We start from the raw sequence: 21371 nt of genomic DNA, 5'->3' as shown, positions 1-21371 counted from the left end.
CCCTGTTTTTTAATATCAGAACATGGAAGCACCAGGGAAATTGAAATAGATTTTTTTGTTGTGTTTACGTTTTTTGTTAAATAGTTTTGACCTACAAGTTAATAAAACCAGAAGCAGCGTGTGTAAATTGTAGTATGTGGGGGTATTTTTCTGAACATCGTATTGCAGATGTGTGGGTGCTTCCAAGCTCTACATAACTATTTAAATTCCCTACAGGCAATAGGGCAACATTAGACGTGCTGTGGAAAAGCACAAGGGATTGGTGTGGACTGTGGTGAGAGACAGTTTGCTGGTAAAAAAATAACCATTTGTATTAAAAGAGTTAGCTTAGTCTAATCCAAGTGGCAAGAAATGGCTTTATTTCACAGTTGTCCAAGTTAAACCTGAAACTTGGAGTTTTTCAAGCATTTTGTACACTCCTGTTAAAAAAAGTGAGTCCACAGAAGTTCATATACAGCTTCCCTTGCAGCTCTTCCTTTCATTATTATTATTATTAAAGCAATGTATAACGCTTGGATACCCCATAGGGGTTTCCCGGCACAACAACAAAGTAGGTATCTTCCCTTGAAGCGGCATTAAAACAACCATGTCTTGAGCTTATACAAAATATTGTCAATGATGAGCAGTTTCTCAGGGAATCTGGGAGTCGTTCCATTGTTTTGGCCCTTCATGCCCATATGTTGATTATTTATTGAATAGTCCTTTTCCTAAATGGCCTTTGAGATCTTTTAGATTGACCGTTACTTTACATGACATATTGATCAGCAATGCAACATACTAAGCAGCAGGGGCACAATGCTTGTTGTTAGATTGATGGTTTGCCGGCTGTGAGGAATATATACTGGAGCACTGAGCCTATGACATGCAAAACGCAAATATATAGCTGAGGGTCCACATATTGTTGATGAGTCTCTCTCTCTCTGTCATACCTTAAACTCTTCAATGTGTCAGATGGCCCCCGGCCGTCCGACCTCACGGTGGGCGTGTGAGGAGGACGGCCGGGGCCGTCCGTTCCACGCATACATGGAATTCTCCCACACAGCGGGGGAATTTCTGTTGTGTCCAAGCAGTTAAAAACTTAACTTCAGTTAAAATCCAATAAAACATATAGTGATAAATACATGGGGAGATTGGGACAGAAGTAGCCTTCATGTTACAGGGACGACAATTCACTTTACATGCCTGTATATGATTGGTGTGCTAAATTGTTCAGGGGTCAGCAAGAATGTCAAGAGTTGGTGTTGTTTTGTGGGTATATCTGGGTCACTATGATTCACACCTCGAAGATCTCTTCGGCATGATCTTTAGCACGGCTGTCCCTTTCCTGAGGTTGTCCTAAAGTGGTACTTCTCAGGATGTCCCATCCATTGCAAGATCTTCTTTCTGAAGCATTCCTTGAGAGAGATGGTGATGTACTACACGAGGATCCCAGCAAGTCACTGTGTAGACAACTTCCTGTGTCCCCCATGCTGGCTGCATCCTTCATGCCGTCTGCTCCTGAAGCTTGGAAGGCATCTGCATACCGTTTAATTTTCTGTGGTGTGTGGTTTTTGTAGTCTTCCACTCTGCAACAGACAAAAAAGACTTACGTCAGACTCTAAATAACAATCAAAGCTAGGTTATCCTCATTCTGGCAGTTGCATGATAATGAATCTTTCATCAGCAAGGTTTTGAGAACAAGTTAAGGACACTTTTAGTCTAGCATTATCAGTGGTGATAAAACTGAACTATAAGTACGAAAAGGAAAAGAATAGAAGCAGTACGGATTTGGGGGCATGTTATCAAGAGTGGCGATAAAATGATCGCCGCTTTAGCGGCAAAAAACTGCTGCTAAAACTGCGATAATGGGCTTGATAATATGCTCTATGCAATTCCAATTAAAATCCAGGTTAGATGTGAAGGACATATAACCTGAGCTTCCATTGGAATACCATAGAGCATATTATCAAGCCCATTATCGCCGTTTTAGCATCAGTTTTCTGCAGCTAAAGCTGCGATAATTTTATCGCCTGTCTTGATAATATGCCCCGCAGTTTTATATGTTATTTTCACTTTCACGTCCCAAGGTAAGGGTGGGCCTTAGCGCATCCATACCGCCAGGGTTTAATACACCAATAAGTCCTGAAGAATGCCTGGTAACATTACACCGTTTCATGGCTGAAACATGTCGACTGATTTGTAAGGAAACTACCACTCAATTAACTGTCGACTCTTTTCCAAAACACATAATTTTTAATAACCTGTCCCTAGTGATCAAAGAATAAAACTGATTCTGATACACTACTAACTCTTTTTAAACCCTCACCACTCATTAGTTAAATTTACTTTGCACAACACGTCTGAATCTCACTATCCTGCTCCGCAGCAAATCTGGCGTTGTAGCACACCAAAGAGGCACTCGGTCTCTTGGTGGGGCCCGATGATGAAACATGTCATCACCAGGTGGTGAGTGAAGGCTTTCCTTAAACGTCCTGAATGAAACCGTCAACCCCTTCCTTAGTTGCTCCTGACTGTGGTATAATGGTTGTATGACAGAAGCACGAATGGCTGAACCAAGCGTGCCTCTACAACGCGGTCTCAACAACTAATGCATCTTAATTATGCATTCCTTTACCACACATGCCTTTACAACAAGTTTCATTATAAAGGCATGTTTGCAAAAGTGATATATGTGGTAAATGATCACATCTCTGACCCCCCTCCCTTCCCTAAGCCCTAAAATCCTATCCAACTATCTCGCCCCTCACCCTGAGCCCTAAAACTGACCTGCCGTCCGCTTGAAACTTTCCCACCCCTACCCGCCCTGAGGCCTAAAACCCTACCCCCTCCAAAAACTACCCAGATCTCATCCCCCTGCCCTGAGCCTTAAAACATACAGCTACGCTGCCCTTAAAATGACCCCTTCCCCCAGCCTGAGCCCTAAAACTCTGCCCCTTCAAAGAAACTACCTGACCCCCCACCCAGAGCCCTAAAACCAAGCCCACCCTGCCCATAAAACTATCCCTTACCCTCCCCACCCTGATGCCTAAAACCCTGTCCCTTCCAAAAACTACCCAAGCCCCCCGCACTGCACCCTAAAACTGACCCCATCCCTAAAAACTACCCTCCTCAACCTGGTCTCAGCCCTTAAAACTACCTGACCCTCCCCCTGCACTGAGTCCTAAGACCCTGCCCCCTTCAAAAAACAACCCCAACACCCTGAGCCCTAAAATTGAACCCCACCCCTAAATACTACCCCCCAACCCAGCCCCAGTTACCTTGCCGTGTCCGGAGCTTCCTGTCCTGATGCTTCCTGTTCCTCTCCTTGCCCATCTGGACACTAGACCGCTATTTTCCTTAACCACACTTATGCTTGGTTAAGGAAGGTGCGTGGATCAAGCAATAGTTGTTACTGTTGCAGGCTCAACCCATGTTGTAAAGGGTGTTTCCCATTTATAATAAGTAAATCATTGCAATTCTTAAAAAATTAATTTGCTAGAATGATAAAACGATTACCATTTCATGCTTCAATCATAAGAATAATGTATTTACCGAATGTACCATCTGTTCCCCATCCCATATTCCATTCCGTTAAACCCTGAACGGGGCCAAAGCCATCGTGGTAGTTTTCGTTCCAACATTACTGTTGTTGCAACAACCTGGAAATAGAAGAAAGGAAGCACTTATAAGAAGTCAATGATCTTTCTCAAGGCGGCTTGGAATATCATGATTTACAGCACAGTGAACTAAGGCATGAACAAGTAGCCTTTTATGTATGCCATCGTGAAATTCTCTACCTTTGGGTGAATTTGTGCTTTTTATTATGAATCTCAGCAAACAAGGGTCAATACCGCAAATCTCCGGTTCAATATTGCTGTCGCTATATTGGCATTATTGATAATACATTTCTTATTTGCTTATTGTCATAAAAATCATAATTTCTTTAGGAGGCTTACTGGGCACATTCATAACCACACCTTCCTACATCCGGTCCAGGTGTTACCATATAATTCTGGATTTACAGCACTTACTAGACAATTTTGCTTTGCACATACAAAATGTATTCATTCACAATGGGCTCGATTCACAAGTAAACAGAGAAGAAAGTCTAACTTTATTACTCATAAATGCCCTTTATAAATTCCAAAATTTGAACTTTACGCCTTTCGTTATATTTACGAGTAGTAAATGCCCTTAGTGAATACCGAAATTTGTAAATTTAGACTTTAGTCTTATTTTACCTTTGTGAATCGGGCCCAATGCTGGTAGCCGATGGAAGAAGTGGGCTGTCCCATTTCCCCGTGCTGACACTGCAACAGAACAATATATGAAGAGGGCTGACTGAAAGCCTCTCTTTGCAAGTATAAATCCATATTCATACATACATCGAGGAGCTTTCCGTCAGCCCTTTTTAGCCATTCTTTCATGTACACAGCAGCCAAAAGAAGAGTCTGTTTCAATGCTAGTGCTAGGGAGCCAAGATTCCCATGCATGTGTATAAACTGGCAACCATCTTTTAATGTTTTTTTATAACACTTTACAAAAAAGATTCAAAGGAGACAAGCATCAGAAAACGAAAATGTTAGCAGCCAATGCTAGACATATTGGTTTTGCCAAAGCTTGTTTGTGTGTTGCAATGATAATTTCTAGCTGCTGCGTAGAGCGTTTCCAATCCTCCTGGATTTTCGAATAGGCTTCATAATTTAGTACATAGATTTTTTTTTACAGAAGGAAGAATAAATGAAGCAAACATTTCCCCCACAACAACATCATGTTTTACTGTAACCAGGACATCAACTGAAATTATTAGGCCTGGGCCGTAAATTCCGTTCCTCTCGCGGAATTTGCGGAATTTGGGTAATTTCGCGCTCCATGGAGAAAGCTGAATTGCCAAAAATTCCACAATCCGCATGTTCGCACTCTCAAAATGCGAGTTCGCGAGATATTTCGCCACGAGCAAGCAAACAGCGTTCGCGAACAGGAAAAAAGCATTGCGAATGGGCGGAACAAGCAATTCTGCGAGTTCGCAAAACTTTTGCATGCTCGCAGAGATTTTTTACCATTTTGCTGAGCTTTGTGTACCGCGCCTACGTAAATTCTGCCCACCCCTAGAAATTATATGATTGTATAGATGCTTTGTATTCTACATTAATTTGCACTTTCTCAATGGTACTCCAAATATATGCCAAGGAGCTGGAGTTTTATATGGATGGGTGCACTTGAGTACATGGGCGAGTTCTCTTACCTACAAAGGGTAAAAAAATACTCTCCTTAAAATGACTAACCAACACAAACTCAATAAACATGTTTATACGGAGTGTCAGAAGTTGGTGTGCATGCTGACTGTTAGATTTTTAGTTAATTTCAGAGAAAAAAAACGGGAATTGGGTACAGGCATGCGTGTCTACACGTAAATGTACGCATAGACTGAAAAACTCCCCTGCAAAGCAGAATCCCAAAGATAAAAAATACAGATTTTCGGCCGTTACCGACAGGTATTTGGATACTGAGATGTAGGGCATCTCAAAATACAGATTCTGTAATGTTACCGAATCGGTAATTTTACCGAATCGGTAAATTTACTGATTCGGTAAAATTACCGAATCGGTAAAATTACCGAATCTGTATTTTGAGATGTAGGTGGCACTGTAAACAGTGCCACAGGGCTTTAAGGATTCGTTATTTACCACCAACTGTTAGTTGGGGGTTAATAACGAATACCTGTCTATATGCAAATCTGTGCATGTACACCTGTGCCATGTGGCACACATACATGCCATTAGGGCATGTATGTGTGCCACATGGCACAGGTGTACATGCACAGATTTGCATATAGACAGGTATTCGTTATTTACCACCAACTAACATGCCCTTAGGGAATGTATGTGTGCCACATGGCACACAAACACTACTCAGGGGTGCAACAGGGTGTCAAAGTGACACCCTGCCACCCTTGAATTATTCGGTATTTACCGAATCGGTAATTACCGCTTCGGTAATTGACATTCTCAATGGCAAATACCGAATCGGTAAATACCGATTCGGTAATTACCGAATGTTACCGATTCGGTAAAAAATACCGAATTATTACCTACATCTAATATACCGATTCTAAAATACCGAATCGGTAAAAATCTGTATTTTAGTATTGGTAAAAAAGATTTACCTACATCTAGCCCAAAATGTCTAAAAGAGCTTGAGTTAAACTACACCTGAACAGGGAGATTAAATCTTCCCGGCCCGCTACCTCACAAAGGGGGAGATTAAATAAGATTTTGCACCATGTTTGCGTCCCAAAAGTGACGCAAATCAGCGCAAAATCTTTTTTCCTTATTACTTTTCCAGCGATCAACTTGTTTAGCTCTGGAGATAATGTAAAGGTAATGCGAAGCAGCGCAATGCACTGCTTTGCATTTCTTTGCACCATGGGTTCTTACCAAGGGTGGTGCATGGTCTTTCCCATGCAACCACCCAGGATTTCTCACGTTAAATCTAATTTACCAAATACAGTAGATTGAGAAAACTGTGCCCTTTTCAACTAGGCGCAAAGAAGGAGAAATGCTTTAATTTCTCCTTCCTTTTCCGACTTAGCATGGATGCTGCACGTATGCAAAGTGGGAAAAGCTTTGCATTATGTGTAGCATAGTATTTTGTACAGTAACGGTACCCTTTCTGTACAAAATCTGTTCTACACTCATGCATACACCCTAGCACTACGGCGCTAAGGTGGTGCATGGTGCACAGCAGCTGAAATCTGCACTGGCGCAAGGGAAAGAGGAGGAGAGAGCCATATCTTTAAAAATATGGCGCTCTCCTGCTCCCTCCTTGTTGCGCAACGCAGCACAGCCCCACGGGGGGCTGCACTGTGTTGCGTGGAGATTTTGTAAACCTCCCCCAAAGTGTTGCAGCAGGTAGCAGATAGATCACACTTTGGTCCTTGTGCAATGGAAATGGAGCAACATTCTGCTCTCTGTGATATTTCAACCCACCACTACCCACCCAGAGGGAGTTTTCCACAAAGCGCCATGTATAATCACAGAACTAAAGTAAAATAATCAGTTTACACCTCTTCAAATTGACCATCCGTAATGGTGTGCAAGCTCAAAACCTTACTTCATGAGGCATCAGGGATGTAGGACAGGGCCTAAGGTGGAGGGGGGTACCGTTGTCCCTTTTAGCTCCAATACTGGAAATGATGTGTAAGCGATAAAGAAACCAAAAAAGAAAAAAGAAAAGCATTTAATAATGGAATTGCCCTTCTCTCAATCTTTTCCCCCATGATACAAAGCAATATATATAAATATGAAATAATCAGATAATAGAAATGATCACACTTCCTTAACGTGTTTTGTATAAAGTTGGCACAACTGGTGAGTTAAACGGTGGTGGGCTACCAGTGTAGAAATACCTCAGTTTTGCTCTTATATGACTGAACATCATTGTTTTTCAGAATTTTATCTTATGAATTAGATTGTCTGTTATTTGGTGGTTTGCTCTTTTCTGAATGATCGTTCATCTTAACTCTGGTATTCATTAGAAATTCGGATATTTGTAAATCAATTTTCCCCATACAATTTAAGTTATAGCCCTTTGGGACCTCATTTATGGATTGTTTGCTCTAGGGCAGTGCAAAGCCTTGCTGTTGCAGTGCCCTACGGCAAAAAGGGCAGGAATGCGACATATTCATCAGATACACGAACAACTGATGGACGGGATGCTGAATAAATCATATATTCACCCCCAGTCAAGAAATCTATGTTAAATCCATTGTTCTTTTGCTCACCATGCCACCCCAGTTTAGACCGAGCCATATGCAAATCATTCTTGAGAATGCCTCATGGGAGCAGTCCAGACAGAACTGCCAAGCAAAGTCCTTCCTGGACCGGAAAAAAGTATCCTTGGAACATTTTCTGGGTATTACCCTTCATCAGCCAGGCTAGCTTGAATCAAGTGGCACAGTGAGCAAGCGACCCACATCTGGGCATACACATCCAACTTCGGATGAAAAGTGCTATGAAAACAAATGATGGACAGAATGCTGAATAAATCATACATTCATCCCCAGTAAAGAGATCTGGGTTGAATCCATAGTTCTTTTGCTCACCATGCCACCCCAGTTTATACGCAGCAATATGCAAATTAGTCTTGACACTGTGCCTCCTGGGAACAGTCCACACCAAACTGCCTAGCCAGGTCCTCCGTGGACCGGAAATAAGCATCCTTGGAACGTTTTCTGGGTATTACCCTTCATCAGCCAGACTAGCTTGAATCAAGAGGCACAGTGAGCATGGGACCCACGTCTGGGCATACCTATCCCACTTAGGGTGAAAAGTGCTATGCAAACAAATTTTTCCAGTCCAGAGAGAACCTGGCCAGGCAGTTCATGCTGGACTGTTCCTATTGGGCACAGAATCAAGACTGATTTCCATATGGCTGGATCCAAAACTGGAATGGCATAGTGAGCAAACAAATGATGGATTTAGTCCCAGTACTCTGCACTGGGGTGAATGTATGACATTTGTCTGCATTCTGTCCATCAATTGTACTTTTTGCATTTGTCACTCCGAGTGGGACGGGTATGCCAGATGTGGGTCCCGTGCTCTCCATGCCACTGGAGTCAAGATATCCTGGCTGATGAGGGCTGAAAGCCTGAAACTGATCTTAGGAGGCTTGTTTCTAGTCCAGGGAGGACCTGGCCAGGCAGTTTGGGCTGGACTGTTCCTATTGGGAGCAGGTTCGAGACTGATTTGAATATGGCTGGTCCAAACTTGAATGGCATGGTGAGCCAAAAAAAACTATGGATTTAGGCTCATATCTCTGTACTAGGGTGAATGTATGACATTGTTCTGCATTCTGTCCATCAATTGTTGTTTTAGCATATCCATTAGATACGGCACATTCCTGTCCTTTTTCCCTGCAGTTTCCAGCAACATCTTTGTTTTGCAAAAGACATAGCTGCCAAGGTTTCAGATTGCTATGTGATGTCTTTTTCATAATTTCAGTATAATAATGAGTGACATTTCAACAACTATGAATGACACTTTCTCTTGGGGAAAATCAAGCAATGAAGACGAGGGAAACCTATAAATATCTGAAATTATGCCCATCTGAGCAAATAGAAACTCTAAGATCTTACAACAAAGCGCCAGAAATGGAAGAGAACTAGGATGTTAGACAGGCCCCAGCGTAGAGCCTAAGCCTGCCGCACTGAAGCTGAACTCAACTTTGTGCAGAGGGCAGACAGTGACTGCAGTGCAGAGCTCAGCTGTACCTTTACTTACATTAACAGGGCTGAATGATGACATGAGCTCACCTAAAATTAAATGAATAGGAAAAAATGTGTATCAGCATGACACTGCAGCATTGTTATCCTTTAGAAGCTATGGGCGGAAGTGGCTAACAGCCAAACATGGCATACAAGAGTTAGGGAGGCTCTCCCTATGCACCCTTAATACTTGACCACATCTGCCCTGTAGAGACACACAAGGAACTGCAGAGACGCAGCATGTCACTGCAAAAGATGGAGAAAACACCAACAGGCTAGTTTTGCACCATAGTGCACCTAAGGGATGAAGATTTGGAGACTCAGAATCCACAGGCCCACCTGATTGGAGCTGTAAGCTGAGCTGATGACCATGGAGCTGTGCAGATGATGGGAGAGGTGCAGATGCCAGGGGAACATGAATAATGCTATCTGAGGAGGGACCGGTGGCAGCATCAGAGCACCCGCTCAAGAAGAGACTGAGTATCCTGTTTTTATCTGGTTCTGCCCTCAGCACCACGGGAGGTAACATATGATAGATAAGCTGCAGCCAAGTGGGGGAAACGCAAAATAGAGCTGTGCCATCTGCAAGAGTCAAGTAAGTACTTGGGGCAAGCGGGACCCTCCACAGAGGCAGTCTGGCACACGTAACTCTCAATTGGGCGACCCCGTGGGACGTGGCGTGACCTACGTGGTACAAGGGTGCAGAGGTGCGATCAGTGAGAGGTGCTGGAGAGTGACCTCACATGCATATTGGATGACTTAGGATAGTGGAATGTGCTCCGCCCTGGGTTCTTATTGGGCTTAACAAATCAAAACCTGCTCTGGACATGAACAGTGGAACAGAAGGGTGTGGATTGGCCACGGCGGTGACCTGCGGCCTGCACCTTGGGCTAGGCCAGGAATTGACGACCGGCTCGTCAGCCTAAATGGTGCTGCTTGACATTTTCTGACCATGGACCTCCCATACCCCATATCTCAACAGTAGTGCACTAGCACACAGACACTACACCTGTACAGCTGCAAGAACACTGGGCCAGATCAGTTTGACATGTGAGGAGAGGGCTGTTAGTGTTACAGTATAGGACGTTTATTATGCAGTTGTGCAGACTGTAGACAGACTAGTGACTGCAGTGCCATTATGCAGAGCTCAGCACCTGCAACTTACTTTGCAGGCGAATGATGATGCGCTCAATTTTGAACAACTTAGTTGAGTGACACTTACTGTTGGTAAGCGAGCTACTGGTCTCATAGATAGTATGGGCCAGCCGCGATGTCACCCTGGCAGCATGGCCGCAGTCCGGAAGAAGACTCGACATGAGTCTGACTCGCGCAGCAGTGGCATTCAAATTAGCCCCAGGTTGCACTGAACTACAGTAGGGCAAGACGGCAGATGCCGTGGTCCGAAGCATTAGGCCGCTGGGCCCCAGTCGGGCCTCATAGCACAACGTGTTGCGACCTCCAGCGACGCATTCCCGGCTGAGCTGGCTGCCAAATTTAAATTGTGCTGTGGCAGGGCCTGCCTATAGGTGTGTGTCCAGAGGTCCTTGTCAGTACTGATATGGGGGCGAAGACGAGCATTAGATGAGACTTACTCTCGCAACATGCGCTCTCAGGAAACCTGCATGTGATTGTTAGGTGAAATGTTACATTGTAGCCAGCCCAGAACAAGCTGAGTTACCCAGCCCCCAAGCCTGCAGCACGCTGCCAGCTTAGAGCTTTGCTCAGTAGTGTGGTGCTAATTAGCAGTGCTCCGGCTTCCTGAGGAGGCACTATTAATGCATAGCAATGCATTTCAGTGTGGTGATAATGACCATCACACTGAAATGCGTTAGTCGAATGCCGAATGAGTGGTACTTGGCAGGGCTGAAAAGATGTGAAGGATGCCTTAAGGTGCCAGACTCATTGTAATGCTACAAAGACCTATGAAATGTGTCAACAGAAGGAAAGTCGCATGAAAGCTTCCAGTTTTTCTTACCTGTGTTCTCCAGAGCTCATCCCTCTCATTCGACACGCGCCAGTGAGTATCGCCCATCATGGCGATGAGTAGGTTGAGCATTAGTAATGTTGCGATGACTGAAAAGGCACAGTACACGAAGCTGAACATGAGGGGGAGGTTAACACTGTAGTTTGCTGGTCCATCAATGAGGCTGAGGAACAGCTCAAAGGTGCTGAGGAGGGCCATGTGGTAGCTTGCAAACTGCCCTAGTTTGTCAGGGTCCTCTGTTTGAAAAATTATGTAAAAGGCTGGAAAAAAGAGAATGCAGGAATAATTAAATCGCTGTAGCATATATTGGACAGTGTTTTTTCAAACTTACATCATCATTGTTATTGTTAACGTAATTTAATACAGCGCACAAATGGCCCTCAGAAGGGTATCTCGGTGCTGTGGACAGACGCAGGTAGAAATATTACGCTAAATTAAAATAAAACTGTTATCAGCATTTTCTGGAATTTGATAAAGTCACTACAAGTGCAAATGTGGTAAAGTAAGTTATTGCAATAGGAAGGGACCAGGTATGAGAAAGACCTGCCTCCGCATCTTGTCAGTTTGAAAAACGGGGGATGGTGAGTAAAGCTTTGTCCATTGATCTCAAATTCCTGACTAAGCAGTAGTATGTGAGATTCTGATGCAAGTAGCTGGGGCCTTTTCCAATTAAGGATTTGTGTGTGAGGCAGCAGATTTTGAAGATTATTCTTTTCCTGACTGGCAGCCATTGTTAGGTTCTCAGAAGAGGTGCAGAAGCAGTGCCAGATAGGAGGTTACAAATTAGCAGTGCTGTCGTGTTTTGAAGTACTTGCAATTTGGACATTAGTATTTCATTTATTAAGGCAAGTAGTGCATTTCCATAATCTAGTCTGCTAATAATTAGTGCCTGGACTAGAGTTCTTCTAGTAGAGAGAGGAAGAAAAGGAAATGCTTTCCTCAGCAGGCACATCATGTTGAAGTAGGTACTAGTAGTGCATGTAACCTGTTGTTTCATGGATGAGGACTGATCCATTTTACACCCAGACAACCACTTACATACCCGCTCATAGAATCATACAACCACTCCCACACCCACACAACCACTCACACACTGACTCAACGAAACCATACAATCACTCACACATCCACACAACCACTCACACACCCACTCACAAAACCATACAGCCACTCTTACACCCATACAATCACTCACATACCCACTCACACATCCAAACTATTAATACACCCACTCACAGACCCATACAACCACTCACACATACCCATACAACCTCTCACATACCTACTCACACACACACACAGTTTCTCAAACCCACACACCCATACAACCACTCACACACCCATCTACTCACACACCCACCCACTCACCCATACAACCACTCACATACCCATACAGCCATTTACACACCCATACAACCATTCATGCACCTACTCACACACCCAAACAACCACTCAAACAGACACTCATACACCCAGAAAAGCACTCAAACACCCATTTACAGACCCACGCAGCCACTCACACACCCACTGATAGACCTAAACAGCCACTCTCTTACCCATTGGCAAGACCAGCTCCCGAAGAGGAAAGGGGTGGGGCAGAATGATCTCCATTAGTCATGCAGCTGTCACACTGTACCGGGGTGGGCCTGCCTCAGCTGACTGAACAAAGGATAGTACCCAGACAACTGGAGCCAACCCAGAGTGGGGCTCTCTTTGAAATTCCAATGTGCAAGTCCCTGGCAGTTATGTGAGGGAAGGGTGGAGCTGCAACCTTAAGAGCTGATGTGAGCCATGGCTCCTGGATTACACCATTTTGGATGGTCCCAGCATACTGTGCAGAAGGGTTTGGACAGGGATAAAGAGGTGATGAGACACCCTTGGATTGGCCAGATGTGTCTGTCTTCTGGAATGTAACTCACCCCTTTAAAGCGTCTTGCAGAAGGGGAAGGATCTCTTTTTTCTGTGGATTTTCCTTCACCTCGCTATGGGCTCCTGGGACAGCCACGAAGAACTAGAAGGATGAACTCCCTGACCCCCACTCAGGACCAAGGACTCTGCCTAGTTGGCCACAGGACCAGGCCCTTGCACCCCCTGAGTACCAGTTGGGGGAACGCCCTGGACCTTTCTGTGCCCAGAAGCCGAGATCAAGAAGAGAGCAGTCACAGAGGACCATGAAAACCAGTTTCTTGAGGACTGCTCCACTTAGGAGGTGAGTAGAGCAGCTGGAACTCCCCCTTTGATATGGCATCTAAATCGGCCCAACATGGCCCAAGATCTCTCATCTGGAAGTTTGACAACCTTTGACATTTTCCTACTTGGAGCGCATGGAGCACCGCTGCCTGGTCTGTGAAATTCCCTCAGGGCCAGGACATGGTGGAAGGAAGCTGCTGAGTTTATTTACTGTAGGGGAGAGGGAGTGCATGGTGCTCTGGCAGATTATTGATTGGGGGCCAGGACCCAATTCATGGACACATCAGCATGACTGATTCAGGGAAGTGCTGTCACACTTCCCTGAAATTGTGGAGGGTGGGGGGAGCACCATCGCACTCTCCCATGAGAAGGGGCAATGACATCGGTGGTCCCTTCTGGCCCCCCCAGAGATCTACCATATGGAGAATGGCTGTGAAGGAGACTGCGTTTGGAATGGCACTGGCCTTTTAAGGGTGAGGCGTGATGTGTGGTGCACAGTCACCATGGGGGCAACACTGCCGAGGGGCTCTTGGCAATGAGCTGCCTCTGTGGAGCATCCAGCCCATGGCTGATCTCGTGGCTTGCGCCCAAGCGCTGGTCTCGAAGGCGACCTCCCCTCCCCCTCAGCCCTGTGAATGGGAGGAGGACGGTTGTGACTTGTAGGGGCGGTACAGCTGGCCATAGTCGAGCTGAGAACAATGCTCCCCAGAGGACGGGGAAGCCTCCCCTAGTCCCCCCATCTCTGAAGACCTGAACAGGATTGGTGGTGCCTGCCCGAGGTCTGGTCGATTGAGAGCCCCCACCCCAACCTGCCCGTTGAGCTGAGACTGACGGGTACAAAGCTCCATGTCCGGGATCGCTGCTGTTTTGCCACGTGAGGGGGCACCGGGCTGATGGCTCAGGAGAGAAGTTGAGAGAGCTGTGAAGAAACAGCCGCAAAGTTCCCTGGCATACGGCGATGACACTGAGGTGAGGTGAGAGGCGACACAGGCAGGGACAACAGGCCACACACAAAGAGGGTTCCCCCCATGCTGCCTGATCTTCTCCTCCCATGCTTGGACCTAATCAGCAGAGTGAGGCCCCCACTGGTCTTTCCTTTGATTCTCTCACCTGACTGCAACATCACCTTGAGCCAGCTGGGCCAGCAGGTTGCCTGGGGCGAACTGTCCCTCATCACATGCCTCCCCTAAGTGGTGCACCGGCACCAAGAATCGAGGCACGTGCCCTTCCTCCCTTCCACTGAGACGGTGCTGTAGAACTAGACCAGGGCTGTCGTGGGGCCCAGAGGACCTACTTAGGCGCGTAAGGTCCCTATGGGTCTTTCCTTTGTTTCTTTCACCTGGCTGCAACTTCACCTTGGATCTACAGGGCCAACGGGGGTGCTTGGGGAGAGCCCTCACACGTCACATGCCTCCCCGGAGTGGTGCAACAGCACCAAATTCGTGGCACGTTCCCATCCTCCCCTCCACCGAGATAGCACTGCAGGGTGAGACCAGTGCTATTGTGAGGCCCTGAGGGCCTAATTAACTGTGCGGGCCCCCACTGGTCTTACCTTTCTTTCTCTCATCTGACTGCAACTTCACCTTGGACCTTCTGGGACAACAGGGGTGACTGGGGAGAGTCTTCGCTCATCACAAGCCCCCCCTGAGTGTAGCACTGGTTCCATAATCGAGGCACGTGCCCTCCCACCCCGAGACAGCACTGCAGGGTGAGGCCGGCACTGCTGTGAGGCCCTGTAAGGCTACTTAACAGAGGAAGCACCGACTGGTCCTTACATTGTTCTTCCTACCTGAGCTCAACTTTCCCTTGAACCTGCTGGACCATTTGGGGGGCCTGCGGAGATCCCTTGCTTGACACATGCCTCCCCTGAGTGGTGCACCAATGCCACAACCGAGCCGCACACCCTCCTTCCCCGAGACAGCGCTAAAGGGCAGGTCTAACACAGTCATGAAGCCCTGGCCAAGGGTTTCCCATGGGTGGACTTCTGCTCATCCCCCTGCACAGTCAGACGAGGGCTTCCTTTACAGCCCATTAGCACAGCCTCTGACAAGTGTGGCACCTCTGGGCACTTGTCCCGGGTTTTAAATGGACACAGTGGTGACTGCAGGAGTTGCCTGCTGACTCTTTTGCTTGATCTCCGCCCCTGCACCCGTTGGAACCTATTGCATGGACCAGGTCTGTGCCAACATGATGGGGAGGCTGCGGTCGGCCTCTTGGACCCAGCTTCCAGCTCTGGTGTGCCCTCACATTGACACAACTGAAACCCTGTCAGAGGAGAGCGGATCAGCTCTCACCACCTCGGAGAAACTGGATATGGTCCTGGCAGCCATTGAGCACTCCCACATCGAGATGGAGGCCCGCTTTGGGTCTCTTTTTATAGACTTTGTGCTCCTCCGAGACGACGAACGCAAGCTAGCTGACAGAGTCATGGACAAGGATCCTTGCAGTCCGGCAACCGTTCAGTAAGGAATACCTTTCCAACATTAAAACCTGCAGGCACAAGTTGCGCAGGTGAAGAACAGGGTGGAGGATTTGGAGGGCTGTTCCAGGAGAAGCAACATTCACCCTCCAGGTCTCTCAGCAGGAGTCGCAGGAGCAGAGGCCCTCGCCTATTTGGATTCCTGTTTTCTCTCATTCACCCCGGCTACTGAGTTCACCACCTTCTACTCCTTGGAGCAGGCACATTGCATCACATCAGGTTGGCTGCACCTGGGTTCCCCTCCTCGCCCGATGTTGGTGAAGCTGCTATACCTTCAGAGCGGCCTTATTGGAGGGGCCTCTTCGAGTGGAGGATAAGATTATACCAGTGCGGTCCAACATCAGCATTCCTCAAGCACAGTGTCCGACAACAAAGAGTGCAATTCTCCCTGCTATTTCCCACCCATCTCAAGATAATTTTCAACTGGACCACGGTGTTCTTCACTTACTCAAGGAAGCATGGGATTGTGCAAAGCTGCATGAGGGGAGTGCTCAGAGGGTTCATGAGTCCGGCAGAGCAGAAGTTGGAGAAAGAAAGGCCAAGAGGCGACGAAGCCTCTCGTCCTGGGTCTCGCCAACCGGCTCCCCCAACATTAAACAGATTACAGCAGACCACCAGAATGCCATCCAGGTGGCAGCAAATTTGAGCCCCCACCTAGTGAACTTGGACAATGACTGGGGCCCACAACTGTTCTTCTCTGAGGAGGATTCCCTCCACTCCGACAAATCCCGGGGCGACTCACAACCACTGCCTTCTGTAACTCCCCACTTGGTGGACACCCTCATCTAGGCCCTCCTCCAGAGTACCCCATCTAGAGCTAAAAAGTCACCTGCCACACTGCTATTTGAACTCCATCTCTATTGCTGATAAACTTATATTGAATATTGATGGGCTCTTGGATGCTCTACGAGCTTTGACTTTGACTTTTAACTTCTTTCTACCTCCCAACGGTACTCTAAAATTCACAGCAGAACTTTGGTTTGGGCAAATTGCGATGTGCGATGGGCTCTCAGTATTACAATTCTACACTTACCCAGTTACAGAAGTGTTTACCTTAATTTCTTTTCCCACATGACCACACCGCACTGGAGGGTGGACACAGCACGGTACCCAAGACATGGACAGAGTGTCTGCGCTCCGAATATCACCTGCTGCTGGCGCACACTGCTCCAGATAACATATGGCCCCAACCTCTGACATTGGATACCTGACACTCAACATCTGCAGCATTCGCACTGCTGGAAAGCGCTATGTTGTTTACTCCTACATTAAGAGTCAGAAGGCCCAGTTAATCTTCTTGCAGGAGACAAATATGACAGCGAAGGTACTTGATCAACTTTGCAGGCGCTGGGGATATATTCTGAGCCATGAAGTACTCAGCTTACGTGCAGGGGGCAATAGTGTGGGTCCACCCTGGAGTCCCATTCCAGGAAATTAATAGGGAAAAAGACAAGGATGGGCATTATTCCCTTCTGAAGGGTAAACTAGACAGCCATCCCATTCTCCTGGGCAGCATTAATGCCCCAAACACTGAGCAAGGTACTTTTTGGAACATATTCTCAGGCACACTTGCATGCACACAACACTGCACTGGGTCCTGGGAGGTGATTTCAAAAGTGTTCTTGACACCAGACTAGACCAATCCCGTCCTCCACTTCCCCGGTCATGCTCATACATGTAGGCAGAATTCGTTCAAACCTGGACACACCACTGGTCCCTTGTAGAGACATACATACTCACCACCCCACCTCCTGGCTTTACTCTTTCTACTCCGCCCCACATGACCAGTATACACCTGGATCACTTTCTCTCCACTCTGTCACTGGTTCCTCTACTCCTGCATGATGATTATTTGGGAAGGATCATTTCTGACCACAATGCACACATCATGGACCTCCTCTGCTCCTACACCGGACTGGAGGCTACCGCAAGACTTTCTCGAAGAGCAGGTGCTCCAGAGAGAACAAGAAGATTGCATCAAACAGTACTTCACGGAAAACTACAACATGGCATCCACTAGAATGCTAAAATAGGATGCCTTTAAGGTGGTTGTATGGGGTGCTTGCATCTGCCAGATTGCGGGGTACATAAGACCCTTGAAAGGGACATTGAGAGAACCGAGACCGTGTTAATGGGCCAAAGTAAGGCAGCAGATGCAGATTCTGCCTTCACCTTACAACTGGCAGATGCTAGACTTGGTCATGCGTCTGTCCTGGAAAACATACTCTGCTACAACGTTGCAGCCTATGCAGCAATTATGCATCGGGAGGGGAACCAACCTGGCTGACTCTTGGTGTGGCTCACTCTTCAGGACACAGTAATCTGTCCTATTGATGTAATTGTATCACAACGGGGTGTCACACTTCGATTGCAAGGCAACGTTCTGCAAGTCTTCCATGAATAATACTCGCCTGTGTACAGCGCAGTGCAGGATTTGAGTGCGGTATGCCCCATTGGCTTTCTGTCAAGTGTTGCGCACCCCGAATCCCTACGACCCCAAAAACTGCTTTAGATGCAGCCATTACGGCTGTGGATATAAATCAAGTGATTTGCAACCCAGCCCATAGTAAAACACCTGGCCTAGATTGGCTGCCCCTGAATACTACCATATATTCTCGAAACTCCTGTCAGCTAAATTGCCAGCCATGTATAAAGCGGCAGTGGTTTCCATCCTGAGGTCAGAATGAGATCCCACACGGCTTGCCTCTTATAGGCCCATTGTCATACTTTGGGCTGACTAGGAGATACTAGGAACGATGATAGCTGCCAGATATGACCAGATCCTTCCAGGCTTGGTACATTCCGACCCAAGCAGGTTCATCCCAGGCCAAAGTGCCTCACTGAATCTCCACAGCCTTTTTCATATACAGGACCAAGTACGTGGAAAGTTCCCTCAGGCAGCATGCCTGATTCTAGACTTGGAGATGGTGTTTGACACCTTATCTTGGTGCTATTTATTTGCTGTAGTGGCCCACCTGGGGATAGGATAAAGGTTGCTGGCTTACACTAAACTGTTATACTCTGATCCAGTATCTCATGTGCGCCTGGGCCGCCTTATTTTGGCCCTGTTCTCAGTGCATCAAGGGACGCGTTAGGGATGCCCGTTAGCCCCCTTACCGTTCGTGTTCATGGAGCCAATTACCATGGGCTTGCTCAGAGAGGAGCAAGGCTGGGGATCCCAAAGGCTGACAGGACTCGCGCCATATCTCTATAGGCTCATGACATCGTCCTCTATGTACGAGATATAGTGACAGATCTTATGCTAGTTCTGGACACACAGGCGGAGGTTGCCTCCGTGGCAGGGGCTTTGGGTTAACTGGGAAAAATCAGTCATATGCCCGCTCCATCCCGAGCAGATCCAGCGAGAGGTGATTCTTGGCACCGCCCACCTCCACTAGCACAGCCGAGCACCCCGTTATTTGGGAATCCACCTTTACCACTCTACTAGCAGCCTCTATGAGGGAAATCTCCACAGGACACTGGTGACTATCTGAACCCAGATACATTTCTGGAGCACCCTACCTCTGGCTTCCATAGGGAGGGTAGCCCTAGTGAAAATGGTGGTATTATCGTGCCTCTTCTATCACTTTGTGAACCTCCCGGTGATTCCCCATTCCTTTTTTAAGAAACTGGATTCCCTCCTTGGCTCCCTCATTTGGGGATCTGGCCGCCGTTGAGTGGCTCTATCCAAATTACAGCTATCGCCCGGCCATAAGAACATCACACTGACTACCTGTCTCTGACAAAGTCAAATTGAAGGCTCGGTGCATAGCCTATAGGACCTACTGGGATATCGCCCCGGCTATCAATAAACCTCTTATCACCCCTTACCTCCCTCGAAAGTGTCTCAGCTCTACCAATCTTCACTTGGCAGTTACACCAAAAGTCAAAAGGAGGAAGATCATTGGCCTACAATGTCGCTAGACTATGGAACACAATGCCCCTTTTCATCCAGGCTGAATCTCATCATCTTCCCTTCCGGAAACTTCTCAAGACCTGGCTACTCCAACAATCAGTTGCATAAACCTTGCAGTAATCTCTGTCTAGACGCTAGCGCTGGGACGCCTTCAGGTAGCTATGCACTCTACAAAAGCTAATAATAATAATCATAATAATAATGAAGTATGTGATGCTATAGACAGTGGTGCACAGCTTTGCATCGTGTTCCACTTTGGGAATTATTATGGAGTTCTTACTATTGGCTTTGACATGGCCTCATGTCATCCTGAATTCTGACTCTGCCTTGCTTGAGCTTTTCTGTGTGCACAGACAAGCCCCCAGAGTGTTTGCAAGTTGTTTGGGTTAATCACGTTCAAGGTTGCTTTGTTTTGAAGAGATTGTTGAATGTACCCTGGAAGTCTGTTATAGGCATGTGAGAATGTAGAGGGAACGTGGGAACTCCTTTTGCCCTGGAATGCTTGCATGGAAGGTGGCCAAATCCAATAAGTTTCCTTGGCGCAGAAAGAAAGACTCTCGGACCTTCTAGTGTGTTTTGAGACTATGAAGCCAGAGAATCTTGGCAGCCAGCTTGGGAGCTTACTTGTGGAGTAGACATACTGTCACAAGAAGAACCTGGATTTGAGTCCTGATAGCGAGTCCATGCCTGGCTGTCAACGTGTTTCTCCAGCTTGAGTTGGGAAGGACATCGAGTGAACGATGGGGTGAGGTGATTTGTTTCTGACTAGCACCATTGTGATGTGTAGCCAGTGGCTGTGGTCATTTGAGGTGTTTTCTTTGTGATGTGTGAGTGAGTTAGAGTTCACATCCAAAGTAATCATTTGATTTATTTAATGTGTATATCTTTCTGATTACTAGCTGGGCGGCCAGTTTTATTTGCTGCTTGTTTATTCATTATTATTATTATTCATGCATTTAACAGTTACATTTGCCAAGTGTGTTAATATTGCTTGCATATAAATGTATTTATATCTTTATATACATTTGAATATTGGTCATTTGACATCGGGGAAACCCTTTCTGTTAGAGAGCATTGGATAAATAAAAGCCCAAGCCTCATTCTAAAAAGAGAGTATTTGATGTATTTCTAGGTGTTGTGTTTTATGTATCCTTCTTCGTCGTGTTTGGGTCATCATGTGGGAGTGATATTTGTGAGGGCAAAGCAAGACAGGGTCTGGACTAAGCATTCTCTGCTTGAGATGGGGCACCTGTTAGCGGAATGTGACCCTCTCCCTTCTACCCAACTGGCTGAGGAGAGGAGGCTACTGCCAGAACAGTTCCTTCTTCACTGGCAGGTATTTAATGCATGTGGGGCCATGTTGGACCTCTTTGGGGGGAACCTGAGACATAGCCATTCCTACAGACCATACTGAGTATGGGGCTGGGTCGCCACCTCATCACCTGCTTGTACAAAGCCATACAGTAAAGTAAATAACTCCTTCCCCGTACAATTGCTTCGTCCCTCCCTTCCGGGTGATTCCTTTACCTTCCGGTTTAAATGCGGCAGATCGCAACCA

General features: G+C 46.7%; 1 protein-coding gene across 1 annotated transcript in view; it reads right to left on the bottom strand.

The window, feature by feature from the left end:
• Positions 1–338: 338 nt before the first annotated feature.
• The window catches only part of LOC144824281 (transient receptor potential cation channel subfamily V member 6-like), a 258022-nt gene continuing 236989 nt past the window's right edge, over positions 339–21371 (bottom strand). Inside the window, exons 14-16 of the mRNA XM_078683411.1 lie at positions 11220–11488; positions 3532–3638; positions 339–1565 (exon numbers count right to left, since the gene is read on the bottom strand). Of these exons, the coding sequence (XP_078539537.1) occupies positions 1274–1565; positions 3532–3638; positions 11220–11488 (668 nt within the window). The 3' untranslated portion in view covers positions 339–1273. The remainder of the gene's footprint in view (positions 1566–3531; positions 3639–11219; positions 11489–21371) is intronic.

This window comes from Lissotriton helveticus, chromosome 3_1, assembly GCF_964261635.1.
Source record: "Lissotriton helveticus chromosome 3_1, aLisHel1.1, whole genome shotgun sequence".
In the NCBI taxonomy this organism is placed as follows: Eukaryota; Metazoa; Chordata; class Amphibia; order Caudata; family Salamandridae; genus Lissotriton; species Lissotriton helveticus.
This window is presented reverse-complemented; position numbering and strand designations above follow the sequence as displayed.